Source organism: Pan paniscus, chromosome 18, assembly GCF_029289425.2.
Source record: "Pan paniscus chromosome 18, NHGRI_mPanPan1-v2.0_pri, whole genome shotgun sequence".
Lineage (NCBI taxonomy): Eukaryota > Metazoa > Chordata > Mammalia > Primates > Hominidae > Pan > Pan paniscus.
In genome coordinates, this window is record NC_073267.2 from 2680109 (window position 1) to 2699883 (window position 19775).

A 19775-nucleotide genomic window follows, 5' to 3' on the forward strand; every position below is an offset into this window, starting at 1 on the left:
CCCTGCTAGGAGGCAACTCGTCACACCCAAGCTGCTGGCCTCCAGTCCCATCTCCCCCAACACATGTGCCCCCAAAAAGTGAGCCAGGCACCTCTGTTTCCTGCTGTTTATTGACAGCCGACGGCAGCGCCTTGCCCAGACCTCCCCTGCCCACCTGCTGGAGCCCAGCCTGTGCCGCCCTCTGAGGAGAGGCCTGGGGGGACAGCTGGGCACGTCCACTCACAGGGAAACGGGGTGAGACAGCAGGAAGGGGCCCTGCACGCCGGGACGCCACCTCCGCCAGCCGCCTCCACCCGCCCCACACCACAATCGCTGGTTTTCGGCATTTTTAAAATTTTTTTTTTAAGAAACGTCAAAGTTGTGCCCAACACTGTAGATCAGCAAACACGATAGAGGAGACCAGTCAGTACTTCTTGGAGGGGGCAGGAGGAGAGAGAGGAAAAGGGAGGGCGAGAATGACCACACAACACAGCCTTGGACCATGAGCAGAAGCATCCGTGGGAACTCCACTGGGGTGGATGGGCTGCCTGCACAGCCCCTGGAGAGGGGGCCAGGCACACCCTCAGAGGAGCTGCAAGCCCGTGGCCTGGCCTGCTACGTGCCCTGCTTCCACGTGGCTGCCACGCTGACACACCCACATTCACCAAACCCATCCGCGCCCTGGGACGCAGCCACGCCAGGAGGAGGACACAGCCGCCGAGAGCAAGGCACAACCTCGAGTTCTTGGGGCGCAGAGAACTTACTTAGGAGAGAAGCACGGAGGAGCCCCCGGCAGAGCACCCGCCCCCGGGCCCCAGCCTTCCACCTGTGCTAGCAGCCTGGGGCCTCCACTCTGGCCGGAGGGAGGAAGGACCGCAGGCAGACAGCCTGGGCCTCTAACAGCTTTTGTCCGGAGCTAGACTTCGTGTCCTTTTCAGTTGGTAAATGGTTTTCTATAGAATCAATAATATTTCTTTCTTTAAATATATATTTGTTAAAGTTATACCTTTTTGTTTCTCTGGGGGAAATCCGCCTCAGCTCATTCCCAATAAATTAATACTCTTGATAGCTTATATTCTGGGGGTGCGGTGGGGCAGGGGGGCCCTGACCTTGGTCCCCTGTCCCTTGTGCTGCGCCCGAGCGGCTGGCCGGGCGTCCCGATGGGCAGTTCTGTGCTGGGCCCGGGCTGTGCACTGCCCCATCCCTGGTCCCGGGGCGCCCTCCCCTCCCGCGCGGGCAGGAGGCCCAGCAGGTATTGCACGGGGAGCAGCAGGTGGGGAGGACCCGCGGGCGCAGGGTCTGCCTAAAGAGCCCTTGGAGCCCCCGGCCAGGCGGTCCCCGGTGGGCGCCCCGGCCCGGGCCCAGGGGCCGGAGTTGTGCTTCTGCAGGGCCCTGCCCGGCCGCTCGCGCCGCGCCCAGACGCGCCCATCCTGAGGTATAGGTCAGTGTGCGGGGAGGGCCCGGGCGGCGCGGGCGGGCCCGGCCAGGCGGCGTTCACTCCAGCATGGCATCCAGCTGGTCGGCCAGGTCGTCGAACATGCTGCCGATGTCGTCCAGGATGCTGCCAGTGCTCTTTTCCGCCGCCGAGTCGCTGCGGGGCGCGGGGCAAGGGGCGTGAGTGGGCGGGGCGGGTCTGGCCACGCCCACCTCGACCAGGACACGCCCACGGCCCGCATCTCCGTCGGCTTCCGCCTACCGCACGACGACCTCGGCTGATCCCCGCTCACGGCACGCCCATCTCTGCCGAGCCCCGCCCACCGCCCGCCAGGCCCCGCCCCGCACCTACCGCGGGCCCTGCGCGTCCTCCTGCCGGATCTTCTCCTCCACCGCCTGCAGCGCCGCGGCCAGGCACGCGCTTGTCTCCTCCAGTTTCTGCCGGGCGCTGTCCCCTGGCGAGGCGCCTTCGGGCGGGGCGGGGGGCGCGGCGGCGGCGGCGGCGGCGGCGGCGGCTCGCGGGGGCTTGGCGGGCACGTGCAGCGCGGGCGCGCCGGGGGACGGGGGCTTGGCGGGGCTGGCGCCCAGCGAGGGCGGCGTACCGGGCGGCTTGGCGAGGGCGGCGGGCGGCTGTCGCGCGGGCGAGGGTGCGGGTGAAGGGCCGGCGCTGCCCGAAGGCAGCCCCGCGACCGCCTTGACGGGCTTGGGCGCTGTGGGCGGCGGCGGCGGCTTGGGAGACACGGGCGGCGGCGTGCCGTGGGCGCGCTTCACCTCTGCGGGGAGGACCACGCTGGCACCGAGCGGGCACGAGTTCCGCCGCCGCGCCCCCTGCCCCAGCCTCCCGCGGCTTCCTCCCCAGCGGACCGGGAAAGACCCTGCTCACCTTGCCCCCAGCCCTGGATGGATGAGAGGGTCTGGGGACATGTTCCCACACCACCTGGGCTTCCATCAAACCCAAGAAAAGGAAAACCCCTCAGACCACCGAGTAAGGAGGTGGAGCAGGGTCCTGTCGCCCCCTCACCCCACCCTGGCTGGCCCCATGCACCTACCTGGGCTGCCAGGGCCTGGCAGCGGCACCTTCTTGGAGGTGGGTGTGGGCGAGCCCTGGAGCTTGGGCACAGGCTGCGTCAGGACGGGCTTGGGAGAGACAGGCGGCTTGGCCGGCTTCCGGGCTTCGCCCTCGGGCGGGGGCAATGGGGGTAGGTGCGCCAGGTCGGTGGGCGGGGGTTCGGCAGGCGGGGGCGGTGGAGGCAGCTCCGGAGGCCCAGCCTGCTCCGAGGCCGGTCGGCGGCGCACGGTGCCAGTGCCATTATGGTACACGGACAGTGGCGGTGGTGGCTCAGGCCCGGCCTCCCGCTCCTTGGCCTTGGGCCGGCGCTTGACCGTGTCGGACTCGGTCAGGATGAACTTGACGTTCTCCTGCTGGTTCTGCTTGGCCCGGATGCGCCTCTTGAGTGTGGCGCTGGCTTCCACCTTGGCCAAGGGTGGGCCTTCGACACCCGCCTCGCCCTTGGAGGGACCCCGAGGCCGCTGCCGGCCAGTGCCATCCTCCACAAAGGTGCCTGGGTCTGCCGACTCCCCAGGCCCCCGGCGGGCAGTGGCCAGAAGTCCGGTGACTGGCCCGCTGAGCGTGCGGCGCCGGTTCACCACCTCCCCGCCAGGCCCGATGGCCTCTTTGTGTTTCACTGAGGCCAGCACGGTGGCCACCCGGCCCGGCTCTGGGCTGGCAGGGCGGGGAGTGGGGTGGCCCTCAGGAGGCCTGCGGGCAGCCCGGCCCCCACCCCCAATGGAGGACAGCTCCAGCATGGCCGCGATGCTCTTCACACTGCCGGCACTGCCTGTGTCCACGCTGCTGGCCAGGTCACTGGCCCGCCGGCACTGTGCCCGGACCCCCAGCAGGCCATCCTCAGGCTCGGCGTCTGGCACCGGCTCATCCGCCAGGTTGGCACTAGCCAGGGCCGAGCTGGAGCGCTTGGGTGGGGGCGGCGGGGGCCCCTTCTTTCGGGGCCGCACGGCAAAGGACTGGCTGCGGTTGACGTTCTTGTCGGCACCTGCGGGCGCCCTCACTGAGTGGCTGCGGCCCACGCGCCGCTGGACCGTGGCATAGGGGCCGGCAGCCGCAGGCACCAGCAGCTCGTCCCGCTCCGGCTCACTGTCGGACGCCGCATAGCGATTCAGGCTGTGGGCCCGCTTCTTGGGCCGCCCCGGCTCCGCGTCGGCCTCGGGGGGCAGGCACAGTGTGGGCACAGCCGTCGGCACGGGTAGGGGCGCAGGCCCCAGGGCAGCCGGCCCCACCTCGCCCTCCACGGGCTGGGGCAGCACGTAGGCAAAGCCGCGGTGCGTCGGTGACTGAGGCAGGGAGCGGGGTGACATGGGGCGCTCTGTCGGTGGCAGCAGCTGCGGGGTGGGCTTCACCTTGGCCGTAGCTGGGGCTGGACCATGAGGTCCCCCAAGGGCCTGGGGAGAGCCCGGTCGGGTTTTGGTGGGCGTCTGGGGGGGCGTGAAGTGGCTGGTGCCTGGTGGGAGGACCTGCCGTGGCTTGCCAGGCACGGGGGGCACGCTGGCCCTCTTGATGCTGTGGCCGTGGCGGCCGGGCCGGGCCTCCCTGGGCGGGGTGCCGGGGGCGGGGCCCTCATCCAGGAGGTACTCCTGGCTTCGAGACATGGGGCTGCTGGGCCCAGGGGGCCCATCTCCCAGCAGCTCCTGCGAGCTGCTCATGTGCCGTGCCCGACCACCCAGGCTGGAGTCCTGCCGCGTGGTGGCCCTCGGGGTGGGTGGCAGGTGGCTGGAGGGCTTCTCAGCGGTGGGCCCCACCTCAGCCGGGCCAGTCATGGCAGCCTGCAGCTCGTCACTGAGCTCGCTGTCCTGGAAGGTGGTCATTTTAGGGGACTGGCAGTCGGCCGGTGTGGGCTCAGGTGGGGGCGGCGACTCGATGGCCATCACTTCAAGAGATTGGGGCGCCTTCCGGCGCAGGGGGCCCCCCTCATACTTGGCGTATTCAGCCTTCTGCAGCTCTGCCAGCTTCCTCACAGCGAGCATCAGCTTCTTCTGGTGCCCTGAGTGGGGCGCAGGGGGCAGGTCAGGTGGACCAGGAGGCGGAGGGGCAGGGGCTGGGTTAGGGGCGGGGCGGGGCTGGGCTTGGGGCCCAGCTTGGGGCTGGGGCTGGGGCTGAACCAGCTTGGGGCTGGGCTGGTGGCTGGTGGCTGGTGGCTGGGGCTTGGGCTGGGGACGAGGGCTGGGGCTGGAAGCTGGGGCTGGGGCTGGGGCCTCACCCAGCTTGGTGATGCCGATCTCCTGCAGGTCCTCCCAGGTGATGTCGGTGATGAAATCAATGTTCTCGTAGCCATTGTCCACCAACACCTTGTAGTACTGGGCCAGGCCAATCATGGACAGCCACACAGCCAGGTTAGCCTACAGAGCAGACACACAGAGGAGCCACCTGGGCTGGCTGCCCGCACCCTGCCCATCTACCTGGAGCTGGAGGAGGAGGGGTCACCGGGCCAGCAGGGCACAGACAGACAGGAGGACAAACGGATAGGCCGAGGTGTTGGCACCAGAAATGTAGGCAGAGCCTCGGCTCAGGCACCGGACACTGCATGCCGCATATCACACACATGTGCACACACGCACGGCTGCCCACATCCACAGGACACCCTTGTCGGGGGGGGGCAGAAGAAGGCACTTTCCCACCTGGCCAGGCAGCCACGAGTACAGCACCATGGGGAGACACACCCCAGAGTCATGGACACAGACGCACGGGGCCACACCTGGTACAGGAACACGCACATGATTTGCACGCTGCGCTCCCAGCCAGGCACAAGCACCGGCACCCCATCCTGTTTCACACTCTGACCTCTCACCCACATCAGACACAGGGCCACACACATGCCACACAGCCACAACACACACACGTGCCAACACCCACAGCAATCTGCACCGAGAAACACCCGATCACTCCCCGAGCGGCATTCAGGCGTCCACACTTCCAGCTGGAATTCACTCATGCAACTGCTCTTGAACACTCAGCCACCCCCAGGTGCGCGGCAAGGCCCGTGGGACCCGGACCTGACCCCTAGGAGGACCCCCGAGCCACCAATTGAGTGAGGCAAGGCAGGGTGAGTGCAGACCCACGCGCCAGGTGGCTTTTGACAGCCACCGATCGCCTCTCCCATTGGGAGCCCAGAGCTCAGTGTGAGGCCCAGAGAGTCCGCTTCAGTTGGGCTAGGCCTGGGCCCACCTTCTTCAGGCCCGGAACCCATCCCACTGCACAGGCACCTCCCTGTTGTTTTGCTTTGTTTGAGACGGAGCCTCGCTCTGTCGCCCAGGCTGGAGTGCAGTGGCGCAATCTCGGCTCACTGCAAGCTCCGCCTCCCGGGTTCATGCCATTCTCCTGCCTCAGACTCCCAAGTAGCTGGGACTATAGGCACCCGCCACCACGCCTGGCCAATTTTTGGTATTTTTAGTAGAGACAGGGTTTCACTGTGTTAGCCAGGATGGTCTCGATCTCTTGACCTCGTGATCCACCTACCTCGGCCTCCCAAAGTGCTGGGATTACAGGCGTGAGCCACCGCGCCCGGCCGCACCTCCGTGTTAATGACGATTGGCCATGGCGTGTGCAGGTATCGCTGAGAACGGGGGTGTCAGCTATTGGTGAGGGCCACACGTGCGGTGGAGCATGTGTGCACGCACACAAGTTGGTGGACACCTGCAGGGTGTTCCATGCACACCTGCCAGGCGTGTGGCTGGCACGTACCTGGGTGCCTGTGAGCATAGGTCGTAAGCATGGCCCCCTGCAGTCTGCATGTGAGTGGCAGTGCTTGGAGGCTTGGTGGCTGGGGGTCCCTGTGGGGCAGCCTGCGTGTGGAGGGAGTCCTGGTGAAAGCATGGACGTGGGGAGGGGACTCTCCTGGCTTCAGGCTTCCTCAGCAACGATGACCCCTGGACAGCATCACCTTGCCCCTGCCCCAGTGACAGAACAGGGGCTGATCGGGAGGCTCCCTGCTAGCAGGGCATCCTCCACTCTCCTCTCCCTCAAGCCCGAGGGCGGGTGGGAGCTGTGGCCAGGGAGGCAGGTTCTCTGTCTGTCTGTCTGTCTGCCCGTCCTGGGCCCAGCCCCTGGGATGCAGGTGGCCTTACGGGTTTGTGCTCAGGCAGCCAGTCGGGGATGCTTAGGCCGCTGATCTCTGCTGCGATCTTCTTCCGGTGGCCCGGCTTGGTGACACCAATGGCCGTGAGGTCCTAGGCAGTGGGGAGGCTTGTCAGCTAGGGGCTGGGCCCATCTGTGGGACGCAGCTGGCGCTGGCGGCGCGTGGAAAGCTCACCTCAGGAGTCATGCGGCTGATGGTGGGCAGGTCGTAGCCGGCGCTGATGAAGTTGGGGGCGTAGAGCTGCAGCTGGAACGCGGTGAGCCACTGGCTCACGGCCTCGGAGCTCTGGAAGACACAAGGCACCCACTGCAGGCTCGCCTGCCCGGCCGCGCCCTGCCACCACAGTGCCTCCTTCTCTGCTTGGCCGGCCAGCCGTGCAGCCACTGTGTCCGCTGTCCGCTGCTCCATCTGCAGCAGGCCCCGGTGAGCCTGGCCCGTGAGTGATCCTCAGTCCGCGGTCCCGGAGGCGCCTCCTGGAGCATCCTCCACCCTTCCGCCTTCTTCTGGGATCTCCACCGGTGGGGGGAGGGGGCGGGGGTGCTGCTACTGTCCGCCACACGCCTCCCTGACTGTCCCCTGCTCCTGCACCAGGGACGCCCCACGCCATCTTGGGGATGCAGGTGGTGTGGCCCCTTGGGAGGGGGCTCTGGGAAAGGGGCCTCGGGCTGGACCGGAAGGTGGGCTCTGTGCCCACAGGCAGGGGCACCTTGCCTCCTCCACCGTGCAGGACTCAGCCAGCAGCGTACAGCTCTCCGGCACACGAGTGTACTCACACACCATACGCCGTGCCCATGCACACGCTGCACCATCTCATACCCATCCCCTTCCACCTGTACACAGACACGCGTGCCCGGCTCGCAGTCACACCATCACACACACACATGCACACACAGAGGCACAGGTTGGCCCACACGCACAGCCTGCACAACGACGACACCCGTACACACAGGCGGACACACACACAACGCACAGACTGACAGACAGAGGAGAGGGTCTGGCCTGGCAATGCCCCCGACCCCGCCGCTGCCAGGCCAGGCAGGCCGTGTAAGCACCCATCAGCCCATCGGCCTTACAGCCTCCCCCCGGAGCCCACGCTGAGAACACCCCCAAGCCCTGTACCTTGCCCTCCGATGCTGGCTCCAGCTTCTTGGGTGGCTGCTCCCCATAGACCTGCCCGGCGTGGGCCACTGGAGGCTGGGACCGGGCCACACCTGAGGACGAGAGTGGGTGGGGGACAAGGGCTGTCGGGCTGCTTTCCTCCGTCGGGCTGCGTGGCAGCACCCTTGCTCTTACCTGCAGAGCCTTCCGGAGGCTTGGCGGTGCTGTCCCCCGGGCTGGACTCAGAGACGGACTTCTGGGAAAGCACCGTTGCCAGGAGCTGCAACCCAGAAACCCCAGCTTGTCGCCTGCTCCCAGCCCTGGCCACCCTGGCCCCGGCCACTACCCCACCTACCTTGACGCCCTCAGAGCCCGCGTGTAGGGCGTGACCCCCGCTGCCCCGGCCGCCAGCCATGCCGCTAATGCTGCCGCTTCGGTCCCCACCTGCCAGCACAAGGGAGCAAGATGAGGCCAGTGCCGGCCCCTGCCTGGCCCCACGGTGGTGCCTTGTGGAAGTCCTGCCACCTCTGCCCTTCAGGGACCCAGCCTACCTGCAAAAGGCTTCCTCAGCACCCAGATCTCCTCTGGGGGTGCAGAGGGTCCCGATGAGCTGCTTCCCTGGGGCAGGCTTGGTTCAGTGCCTGCTCGGGAACCTGTGGGTCAAGCAAAGCCTCCTAAGTCCTGGGCCAGCAACGGCGGGTGCTGACGCAGGGGAGGCAGGACAGAGACTGGCGCAGCCACAGCCGGGGGTCCTCTCTGCCCACCATTGTCTCCAGGGAGCTGATAGCCCCTCGGAAGACCCCTCCCACCCCAGAGGTTTAGAGCAGGAGAGAGGCAGAGGCAGCCAAGCCTAGGCATCCTGCCGGTGGCCCTGGGGTCCTGTGGGCAGGGGGCCAGAGATTGCTGGACGGTATGAAAGTCTCTGTACTGGGGAGTGGGGGGCAGGCAAGAAGCCCCCCACAAGCTAGAGCCAAGGCTCCCACTCAGGAGCTAGATGGCCATGGTGGGGGGCTGGCCCTGCCTGTCAACCTCCATGTCCTCCATCAGAAGTAAACGGGCCCCTGGTCCCTTGGAGCCGCCACATGGGGCTTCACAGCCTGGGCCCCTGGCCTAGTCCCTCTCCTCAGCCTCCTGTTCCTCAGATGTACCCAGCTCTTGCCTGCCTCAGCGCCTTTGGTTTTTTCCTTTTTTCTTCACCAAGAGCAAACACTTGAGTGCCTTTGTTTTAATCATTATTTTTTTTTGAGACAGGGTCTTGCTCTGTCACTCAGGCTGGTGCAATCTTCGCTCACTGTAGCCTCCACTTCCCAGGCTCAAGCAATCCTCCCACCTCAGCCTCCCAAGTCGCTGGGGCCATAGGCGCACAACACCGTGCTTGGCTAATTTTATTTTTTGTAGAGATGGAATCTCACTATGTTGCCCAGGCTGATCTCGAACTCCTGGGCTCAAACAATCCTCTCGCCTCGGCCTCCCAAAGTGTTGGGATGACAGGCATGAGCCACCACGCCTGGCGCCGCCCGCTTTTAACGCACAGCTCCTGCCACCTGGAACCCACCTGCCTCTCAGAGCATTCTCTGGCCTTCTCTGACTGCCTCATCTCAAGCAGGCCCTCCCTGTGCTCCAGGTCACATGTCCTTTCATGTTTACTTCGCTGTCCCCTGCCCCCTCCTGCCCCAGGACGAGCTCCTTGGGAGTTGGGTCCCCATCTGTTCTAGTGGCCAGTTCAGAACCAGACATGGCAGCACACAGTGCTTGGTAGAACGCATAAAGGAATAGGTGTGGGAACGGACGAGTAGACAGCCGCTGGGGCACCCTGATGCTCCCCACTCAACCCCACGCTGGCACCCAGAAACCCAGCCCTGCTGGGCCCCCACACCCTTAGCACACTCGCTGCTTCCAGCCCCCAAGCCCAGGGGCTCCTGCCTGCCCCCCAGGGTGGGGTGGAACTTGCCTGCTCGCTTGACAATGGCCTCGCCCAGGGAGGACGGGAAGTAGCCCACCCGGTCATTGCCCGTCCGGTTGTCATGGATGCAGCCCTTCCACCGGCCATCCGGATGCTGCTCGAGGACCTGGCCAGTAAGGTGGGGGGCGCTCAGGGAGATGCCCCCTTTCGCAGAGTCTCCTGCCCAGTGCCCCCCAGTTGCGGCGGGAGGGTGTTCTGGGGTGCGCACGCCCAGGTGCCGCCCCCTCCCTGCCGAGACGGCCCCTGGGGCCATGCTTACTGTGATGATGTCCCCTGCCTTCACGTTGAGGCTGGTCAGGTCGTAATTGTTGCAATAATCCTTGGTCGCCCGGACCTGCAGGGCCGCTGAGGCCTCTGGGGATACAGGAGGGGGCCCCCCAAGTCCTGCGGGCTGATCTGGCCCAGCCCCAGCCCCAGCCACTGCCCCTCTGCCCTGCCTGGGCCCACCTCGCAACAGCTGCTTGATCTCCCTGCTGGCCTGGGACGTGGTGAACTGGTGCACGATGTCCAGGGCTGTCTGGCTGTAGGTGTTCCTCACATGGGCATTGATCCCGCTCTGCACATGTGAGAGATGAGGCTCTGTCAGGAGCCCCTACAGCCCACTGGGCCCAGCGCCCCTGGGCCCCACACTCACATCCAGCAGCAGCCGCACCACCTCCGTCTTTCCGCAGAGCGCAGCCTCGTGCAGGGCCGTGCCGGACTTGGTCTGGCGGTTAATGTCGATGCCGGCTTGGAGGAGGAGCCTGGCGGGAAGGCAAGGTGGACAGGCGGGGCCTTCCAGCAGGAGGCCGGCCCCAGCACCCCCAAGCCAAGCCTCCATTTCCAGGTACCCCAGCAGTCAGCTTGGGGACTGAGGACCGTCCAGCCCTGCCCCATGTCTCTGACATTCACTGAGTGCTGAGCGTTTTTTCTTTTTGAGACGGAGTTTCACCCCTGTTGCCCAGGCTGGAGTGCAATGGTGCGATCTCGGCTCACTACAGCCTCCACCTCCTGGGTTCAAGCGATTCTCCTGCCTCAGCCTCCGGAGTAGCTGGGATTACAGGCACCTGCCACCACACCCAGCTAATTTTGTATTTTTAGTAGAGACGGGGCTTCACCATTTTGGCCAAGCTGGACACGAACTCCTCCCAAAGTGCTGGGATTACAGGCGTGCGCCACTGCACCTGGCCTACTTTTTCTAAGACAGGGTCTCACTCTGTCACCCAGGCTGGAGTACAGTGGTGCAGTCATGGCTTACTGCAGCCTCAAACTCCCAGCCTCAAGCAGTCCTCCTGCCTCAGCCTCCAGAGTAGCTGGGATTACAGACGTGTGACCATTCCCAGCTTTTTTTTTTTTTTTGCCTTTGTTTTTGTAAAGACCATGTCTTGCTATGTTGCCCAGGCTGGTCTCAAATTCCTGGGCTCCTGCGTCAGCCTCCCAAAATACTGGGATTGCAGCATTTTGAACCAGCGCACTCAGCTGCTTTTTTTATAAAAAGTAGAGATGGGGTCTCTCTCTGTCACCCAGGCTGGAATGCAGTGGCACCATCCTGGCTCACTGCAGCCTCGACCTCCCAGGCTCATGCGATCCTCCCACCTCAGCCTCTCAAGCAGCCGGGACTACAGGTGTGCGTCACCACAACCAGCCGATTTTTTTTTTTTTTTGAGACAGGGTCTTGCTGTGTCACCCAGGCTGGAGTACAGTGGCACAATCACCGCTCACTGCAACCTCAACCTCATGGGCTCAAGTGATTCTCCTGCCTTAGCTTCCCAAGTAGCTGGGTCTACAGGTGTGTGCCAACACACCCGGCTAGTTTTTGTATTTTTTGTAGAGATGGGGTCTTGACATGTTGCCCAGGCTGGTCTCGAACTCCTGGCCTCAAGCAATCCTCCCTCCTTGGCCTCCCAAAGTGCTGGGATTACAGGTGTGAGCCGCCGGGGCACCCAGCCCACAGTGAGCACGGTTGAAGGGCCCTCCCTGTGCTAAGACTTCCCAGCTGTTATCTTGTCTGATGCTAGTGTAGGCGCTGCTGTGAACCCCACTTTACGGATGGGAAAGTGAGGCTCAGGGAAGTTCAGCACCTCCTCGAGCGCACCCAGGAGCGGTGGGGCTGGGACAGAGACGTCGCAGAAGCCCCCTTCCCAGCCCCTCCAGCTCATCCTGTACATGGGCCCTGGAGGCCATGCCAGAGGCCTGACCAGGGACCTGGGACCCTGCCTGCTCCCGCCCTATCCCCAAGCCAGAAGCTGGTGCCCTGAGCCCCAGGCTGCTGCTGAACCCTGGGGACCCTAAGGCTGAGGCCCTCCCTGCTACCGGCTCTACCTGATGATGTCGATGTGGCCGTTTTTGGCTGCGAGGTGCAAAGGGCTGGTGCCGTTGGGGTCGGTGGCGTCTCCCGGCCGGGGCTCCAGCAGCGCCGCACACATATTGCTGCTGAGGAGCAGCTGGACCACCTTGAAGGAGGGGTCAGGGTAGGGGGGTCCTGATGTGGGGCTCCCCAGCCCCACCCCACAGGGCTCCACAGGAGACTCACCCCAACGCGGCCGAACTCGCAGGCCAGGTCCAGGGGCGTCTTCCCCGAGTTGTCCACCATGCACGGGTTAGACTGGTGCTGTAGCAGCATCTCAGACTGGTGGCCAAGGGCGCAGTCAGGTCCGCACATCCTCAGGCCACGCTGCCCCGCCCCCGCTGCCCCGCCCCCGCTGCCCCGCCCCTACTCGGGCCTCACCACATCATAGTGACCATGCTGGGCCGCCAGGTGCAGGGGGATGTGGCCCTCATCAGACGGGATGTTCACGGCCGAGCCCGCCTTCAGCACCAGCTTCATGGGCTCCTTCCGGCCCTGCCAGGCCGCATAGTGCAGCGGCCGCATGCCTGGGGGGCGAGGGGATGCTGGGAGCTGACCCTTGACCCCAAACCCAACCCTGGAGGATAGGGGGGTGCTGGGACCTGACCCCGACCCCAAGTCCAACCCTGGGGGGTGGGAGGGTGCTAGGAGCTGACTTCTGACACCAAGCCCAACCCTTGGGGTTGGGGGGGGTGGTTTGCTGGGAGTTGACCTCTGACCCCAAGCCCAACCCTGGGAGGTGGGAATGCTGGGAGCTGACCCTTGACCCCCAAGGCCAACCCTGGGAGGTGGGGGGAATGCTGGGAGCTGACCCCTGACCCCAAGCCCAACCCTGTGGGTTTGGGGGGTGCTAGGAGCTGACCCCTCACCCCAACCCCACCCCTGGCCTCCAGGACCCTGATCCCAGGAGGACCTGCCTGAAATCAGACTGAGACCCTGGGCTGAGACCTCAGCCAAGGATCCATGCAGGCCCTGGGGAGCCCCCCTCGCTGCCCCCGCCCCTGCCCCCACCAGAGGCCCTCGGCTAGTCTTGCCTTTGTTGTCCTTGATGTCCACAGCGGCCTGGGCCTCCAGCAGCAGGCTGATCAATTCCGTGTTGCCGTTCAGGGCCGCGTGGTGCAGAGCCGAGAAGCTGGCATGTGCAGAGGACACATAGAGCAGAGGCCCTGGCGCCCCGGCCTCCCCGGCACCCTGCCCTCCCCCGGCACCTAGGCCTCTCTAGGAGCCACCCTCCCTTCCAGGCAGACACCACCCGGCTCAGAACTCACCCATCCGGGTCCTGGAAGTTGACATTGATCTTCTTGGTGGAACCCAGGAGCTCTGGGGATGGAAGGAGACTCGGTGAGGGGAGGCTGTGCCAGCCCCTCCAGGCGGCCTGAGGGCAGGGAGAGGGGGCCAGCCATCTCCCCGGCAGGCACAAAGCTGCTGGGCTCTCTGTCTGCAGACACTCACTCGTCCACTCGTGCACTCACGCGTTCAGCTCTGCCCCGCAGCCTGCCCCAGGTGCCAGCTGCTCGGGCCTTGGTGTCCCATTGCCCTGAGATGTGGGGGTTCACAGTACTAAGACTCCGGCTTGGAGTCCTTGTCCCCACCTGGGGATAGGAGGCAAGGCTGTGCACCCACACAGGCACACACATGTGCACGCACACCCCTCCCTCAGGACACTGGCTGAGCACCTGCCAATGGTGGGAGGGAGAGAGCCGGCCCAATCTGTCTCTCAGAAGGATCCAGATGGGGCCGGGGGTGGCCAGGGAGGCTGGAACACCCGGAAATGGGGGTATCTCTGGGGGAGGATCTGCGTCTCCACCGTGCAGCACCCCCACTGCCAGCCCTGGGCCACAGCCAGTGTGGATGAGCAGAAGTGGGAGGCAGGCGAGTGGGCTGGCACCTCTGAGCAACCTCACGCGAACGGCTGCCTGCTCCCTGGCGACTCGGAGCACCTGAGGCCAGAGGGGCCCACGCCCTCCCTTCAGGGCCCCAGCGTCCTCCTGGGGCCCCCCGCATCCTGGCCTCCCCCAGCCAGCTGCCAGAGGAGGGAAGCCCACCGATGCCCTCCCAGTGGGCTCTAGTCCAAGCAGACTTGGGCCAAACCCCCGCCTATCTGGGCCGTGGTTACATAACCCATTTGTGGGTCAGTCACTCTGAGAGGGGAGCTGGCAGGACAGAAGCCCCTTTGTCCAGGCCCAGGACAGGGTGGGGGCAGGAGCTGAGGGCAGGGGAGTTGAGGGAGTCGAGGCACAGGGCTGTCTGCAGGGCTTGCACAGTGACCCACAGCAGCCCCTGCTGCCCCAGCCTCAGTCCCAGCCACTGGACACAGGGTGCGGGTCCCCTGATGACCCACGAGGCTGGCCGAAGGAGCCAGACTGCTGTGAATTCGAATCTCTGCTCTGCCACTCACCAGCCTGTGTCCTTGGCTGCTGGCGCCCTCCCTGAGCTGGAACCGTGGGTGCTAACAGGGCCTCCCGGAGGTGTGAGAGCATTCCCAGACATAAAGCGTGCACGGCCTGGCACGAGTCAGGACTCGGTGCGTGGCGATTACTAATATTAGCCGTACAGGAATCCCACCCCCAGCTCTCTCCAGCCAGGGGTTTCTTCTGGCAAGCAAAGGCGTCTCCAGCCTCACCGGCCCCTCCCCCTCTGCTCAGACACTGCTGGCACCAGTGTCCCTCTTGGTTAGTGGCAATGCCATCCTTCCTGACCATGGCCCAGGCCAAAACCTTGGAGCCAGGCCTGGGGCCTTTCCTGCACACCTATAGCTTGTCCGTCAGCTCTGCCTCCCAGACATCCCCAGAGCACACTTGGAACCCTAGCCCTTCTCCCCACAGCCACTGTCACCAACCTGGTCCAGGCCGGCATCTCTGGCAGGATAAGTGCCATCCCCTCCCCACTGGTGTCGCCAAGGTCTTCCCACATCCTTCGGTCCAACCTCCACACCCACCCTGTCGGGGTTCCCTGGGAAAACATGAGTCAGGCTCTGTGCCGTGGCTCACGCCTGTAACCCCAGCACATTGGGTGACTGAGGTGGGAAGATCACTTGCAGCCAGGAGTTCAAGACCAGCCTGGCCAACATAGCAAGACCTTGTCTCTACAAAAAATAAAGGAAAAAAAAAGTAGCTGGGCACGGAGGGGTGTGCCTGTGGTCCCTGCTACTTGGGAGGCTGAGGCGGGAGGATCGCTTGAGCCCAGGAGGTTGAAGCTGCAGTGAGCCGGGATCGCACCACTCACTGCATTCCAACCTGGGTGACAGAGCAAGACCCTGTCTCAAAAAAAAAAGAGAGAGAACATGAATCAGATCTTGCCACGCCTCTCCTGAAGACCCCCTGGCAGCACTGGTCTCACTGGGAGGGGAGGCCGACAATGGACAGTGGCTGTGCTAGGAGGGGAGGCTGAGACTGGACAGTGGCCGTACGTGGGGCTCCTGCTTTGCTCTCAGTTATCATTACTTCCCTCATTCCTGCTGCAGCTACACAGGCCTCCAGACGTTCCTCCAACATATCGGCTGCCCTGTCCAGGGCCTTTCCACATGCCCTGTGTGCACGTGCGGCCTCCTCTTCCCTAGTTAACCCCACGGCCTCCCTCACATTTTTCAGATCCTTACCCACAGGCTGCTCACTCAGCATGCCCTCCCCATCCGAAGTGACCCTGCCCGCCCCGCAGCTGCTGTGCCTGGCTCTGCAGCCCTCGTCACCACCAGCCACGTCAACTTCCTTCTGCTCTTGCTCCTACCCATCTCCATCACTCAACTACCAGCACCAAGGGGACAAGGGCCGTCATCTGTTCTGCTCACGGAGGAATCCTCGGTGGCTAAAATGGTGCCCCGCGCAGCTGAGGTGCTCAGTTGCGGACTGGATCGATCTCCTCATCCCCCACACCCTGCCTGGCCGCCGAGGCGACTTGATGGCTGTGCGGCCTGTGCTTGGCTCAGAAGGACCCCATGCCTGCGGATGCTCTCCTGTCGCCATCTCGAAATTCTTTTTCTTTTTTTTTATTGGAGATGGAGTTTCATTCTTGTTGCCCAGGCTGGAGTGCAATGGTGCGATCTCGGCTCACCACAACCTCCACCTCCCGGATTCAAGCAATTCTTCTGCTTCAGCCTCCAGAGTAGCTGGGATTACAGGCACGCACCACCACTCCTGGCTAATTTTGTATTTTTAGTAGAGACGGGGTTTCTCCATGTTGGTCAAGGCTAGTCTCGAACTCCCGACCTCAGGTGATCCGCCTGCCTCAGCCTCCCAAAGTGCTGGGATGACAGGCATGAGCCGCCATGCCCGGCCTGAAATTCTTATTTTTGAGCAAGGGGCCCTGCGTTTACATTTTGCATGGGGACCTGGGAATTATGTCGTGGGGCCTACCACCATCCCTTGCCATTAGCTAAAGGGAGTGCAGGTGTCACTGTCCCGTGCATCCCCGCCAGGACCACACTCAGGAGGTTCTCCCCACAGAACGCTGACCCCCGCTCTTCCCAGCTCCAGAGTGGACAGCCCTCAGCATGTCCCCAGGACTGTCCAAGCCAGGCCCTGTCCTCCCTCCCACAGCTGAGGCAGCCAGTGTGGAAACCACCTTCTCACCCAGCCACACCTTCAGGGGCTGAAATCTCGGAGAGGCTGGAGGTCAAAGCCCAGAAAGTAACATCTGCCAGTGGGGGAGGGTGTCTCCCTCAGGAAGGGGACCACCCCCATGTGAGGAGGGGCGCCTTACTAAAGCCATCTCGTCCCTCTCCCCACTTACGGTCTCCTCAAGGGGGAAACTGGCTGAAATTGGATGGCAGCAACTTGAGGTCTTGGGACACGCTAACCCCTATTCCTGTGGGGGGACAGTGGGTACCCAGGAAGGTCCTAGAACTGAGAAGGGCCTGGGGCTGGGGGCTGTTTTCACCTGGAAACGGGTTCTCTGGATGAAGCAGGAGCAGAGCATGGCTGGAGGGGGCCGGGGCCAGGATGAAAGTCCAGGAGCCCCCCTCCCTCTCCACGAGGTCCCTAAGCCCTGTGACTCTATGACAGTAAAGCCCTTACCCCCGACCAGCCCTCTCACTGCTATCCTGAGCCTGTCCCCACCTCTGGGGTCCAGTCCATATCCCAGGCTAGAAGGGAGCTACCAGTGGGCTATTAGAAGGTGAGAGGGGGATGGGGCGCTGGCCCTCGGTGCTCAGGGGTGTCCTCCACGGCATTCTTGGGCCTGCCTCCATGGACAGGGGGCCTCCATGGATAGGGTCCGGGTCAGAGGGAAGAGTGGGTCCCTCCCGGCCAGCAGGAGGCCAGCCCCTGCCCCGGCATCTCCCCCAGAACAGGCTCCTCTTCCCCTCAAGGACAGCTGCTAAGTGTGTGCGTGCGGGCACGGGAGGCTCCCTTCAGGGCAGGGCGAGTGGGGGGCTGGCTGAGCCTGGGGTGACTCTGGAGCAGGGGCTGGAGGGAAGGGACTGGGCAACCAGAGGGGACCATGGAAGCAAAGCTCATGGGGACAGCCCTGGGCTCATGGGGCCCTGGAGGACACTGCGGGACACCCCCCACCTCGTGGCCCAAACTCAGCTGTACTTTACTGAATCAAAATACATCTTACTCCAAAGCAGGCCAGCGTTGCCATGACGACGGAGCTAATTCATGGAGGGATTTCTCCTCTGATTTATTACACCCGCCCCTGTGAGTCAGAGAGCAGGAGCTGGGGCCAGGGCAGGTGTCTCTCCTGTCCCAGAGGCCAGGCAAGACAGGCAGAGACCCAGGTGAGGGTGGAAGCCCCCACACCTCCCCAGAATGGCCACAATAGAAGGGAGGAGGAACCTCCCCAGAGCTGAAGGCCCCACTTCCCCAGCCCCTGGCCCTGGGCCGTCCAAGACTGCGGTCATTGCTGGCATTTACTGAGCACTTACTGAATGCCTGGGCTGCAAGTGCCCAGGCTCACTGGTCTTAGGACCCCACCGTGAGGCTGACATCCCATCCTACAGACGAGGAGACTGAGGTCCACTGAGCTGGAGTTGTCTGTGTCCAAGGTCATGCGGCCACTAGGTGGAAACCTTTACCTTGCCTTCCCTCAATCCCTACACCTGCTCTCCAGGCTCAGCTGAGGCTGCCTCTGCCCACAAGCTCTCCCTTTCTGAGCCCCCGGACCTGAAATCAGCTCGGGGCCAGCCTGCAAGGCACCGGTGCCCCCTCTCTCTTACTGCACAGAGTGGACAGGAGCTAGCCAGTCATGGGCTGCTGGTGAAGTGCGGGGGAGGGGGTCCTCCTGGGACTCTAGGTGCCCCCATCAACCTCCCAGAAGCCAGTCCCAGTTCTCGGCATCCCCCTGGAGGAAGGGGAGGGGGACTCTCCGGCTTACAGTCTGTGGGGGTGGAGGGAGGAGGGAGGACGCCCAGACCCCACGTGCCGACCTGCAGAGCCCTGTCCGTGCCCGCACAGGTGCCCTGACACACTGACACGGCTATACGTGCGCAGCCGCACACGCGGCTGGTCCACACGCCCATCCATCCATCTCCGGCGGCCCCCAGGGAGGCTACGCGCTGAGCCAGGATGAGTGCTGGGACCAGAGCTCCAAGCTCCCAGCCCTTTCCTGGGGCCGGCCATAGGGCAAGCTGGGGATGGCCAGTGGTGGTCCCCCACTCCCTCATGGCCTCCTTTCCCAGCAGGGAAGCTGGAGACCCGGCTCTGCTGGAGCCTGCCTGAGCAGGGCCCCAAGCCCTTGCCCCCAGGCCGGCCCTGCCTGGAGTCCAGCCTGCCCTGGGCTGGGCGACCTTGGGCCTCTGCTCTCCCATCAGTAAATGGCACCCCACCGGCCATGCCAGGGCAGCCACACCCCCAGCGTGGTCCTGCCCCCACCTTCCCTGCAAAGCGTGTTATTAAACGTGGGGCGGGGAGGGGCTCTGCTAGGGACTGTCAGCTCCCGGGTCGCCCCTCGCCGCAGGGGCCCCCTCCCTGTCTGCCCGGTGCGTGTGGTGGGGGGGGCATCCGCCTCGCCCTTTGAAGGCCCCAGCAGAGACCTCCAGCTGTCAGCCCGCAGCCTGGGAAGGGAGGGGGACAGAGGTAGAGAGAGAGGGATGCGAACGCCCGCGGCCCGGGAGGCGGGTGCCGCCAGGTGCCCGCTGGGGGGCTCACGGTGACGGCCGGCTCTCGGGGCCGCCCCATCTCCAGTGCTGGGGGCAGCGGATGGAGGGCACGAACCAAGGGTCTGGGCGCTGCTGGCCCCGCCCCGCCCCCGGGGACCCGACAACGTCCCCTCCCCGCCCGGCGCCGGGTAGGGGGCTCCGCGCCGGGGAGGGGCCCCCGGAGCTCCCACCCGCGCCCCGCGCCCCCGGCACTCACTGGCCTTCCCGGGCCGCGGCCTCTGCAGCAGCCTCTGCGCGGTCCCTACGTCCTCCGCCTTCACCGCCTGCACCAGCTCCTGCTCCTTCCCCATGGCGCGGCCGGGGCCGCAGCGACGCGGCTGCGCTCGTGCGCTCGGCGCGGCTCAGAGGCGGCGGCGGCCCCGCGGCACCGGCCGCCTCCCCCGCCGCCTCCCCCGCCGCCTCCTCGCCGCCCGCCGCCCGCCGCCCCTTCGCCCTCCTCGGGCTCCGGCTTGGGCTCGGGCTCCCGGCGCAGAGGGGGCGGGGAGCGCGTCACGGGCGGGGGGCGGCCCGGGGGCGGGGGCGCGCGGCGGGCGCGGGGCGGGGGCGCGGCACCTGGCGCCGCCTCCCGGACGCCGGGGTCCGCTCCCGGGCCGCCGACCTCCGTCAGCCCGCGCCGGCCGCGCGCCCGGGCCCGTGGCTCCGCCCTCCCCGCGCCCGCCCCGGGACGCCCCCTCCCCACGTGCGCGCAGCGCGCTCAGGCCAGGCCTCTGCGGACGCGGGCGGCCTGGGGCT

The 19775-nt window shown here is 65.1% G+C and overlaps 1 protein-coding gene across 2 annotated transcripts; it reads right to left on the reverse strand.

Annotated features, from left to right (window-relative positions):
* Nucleotides 1-92: 92 nt before the first annotated feature.
* On the reverse strand, nt 93-19514 carry CASKIN1 (CASK interacting protein 1). Of its 2 annotated transcripts, XM_034940938.4 has the most exons (20): nt 19240-19514; nt 13216-13267; nt 12982-13079; nt 12329-12474; nt 12134-12229; nt 11923-12053; nt 10256-10364; nt 10069-10177; nt 9881-9975; nt 9610-9727; nt 8210-8311; nt 8014-8102; nt 7854-7938; nt 7680-7771; nt 6735-6845; nt 6550-6651; nt 4686-4824; nt 2463-4469; nt 1766-2186; nt 93-1570 (listed from the first exon to the last, which is right to left on the reverse strand). In XM_034940938.4, exons 1-20 carry the CDS (start codon nt 19331-19333, stop codon nt 1474-1476), a joined length of 4293 nt encoding a protein of 1430 aa, XP_034796829.1. In that variant the 5' UTR covers nt 19334-19514; the 3' UTR covers nt 93-1473. The 2 variants fall into 2 exon arrangements, with proteins under 2 accessions (XP_034796829.1, XP_034796830.1); XM_034940939.3 differs by lacking the exons at nt 6550-6651; nt 6735-6845 and having other exon boundaries at nt 19240-19440.
* Between the last annotated feature and the right edge of the window lie 261 nt (nt 19515-19775).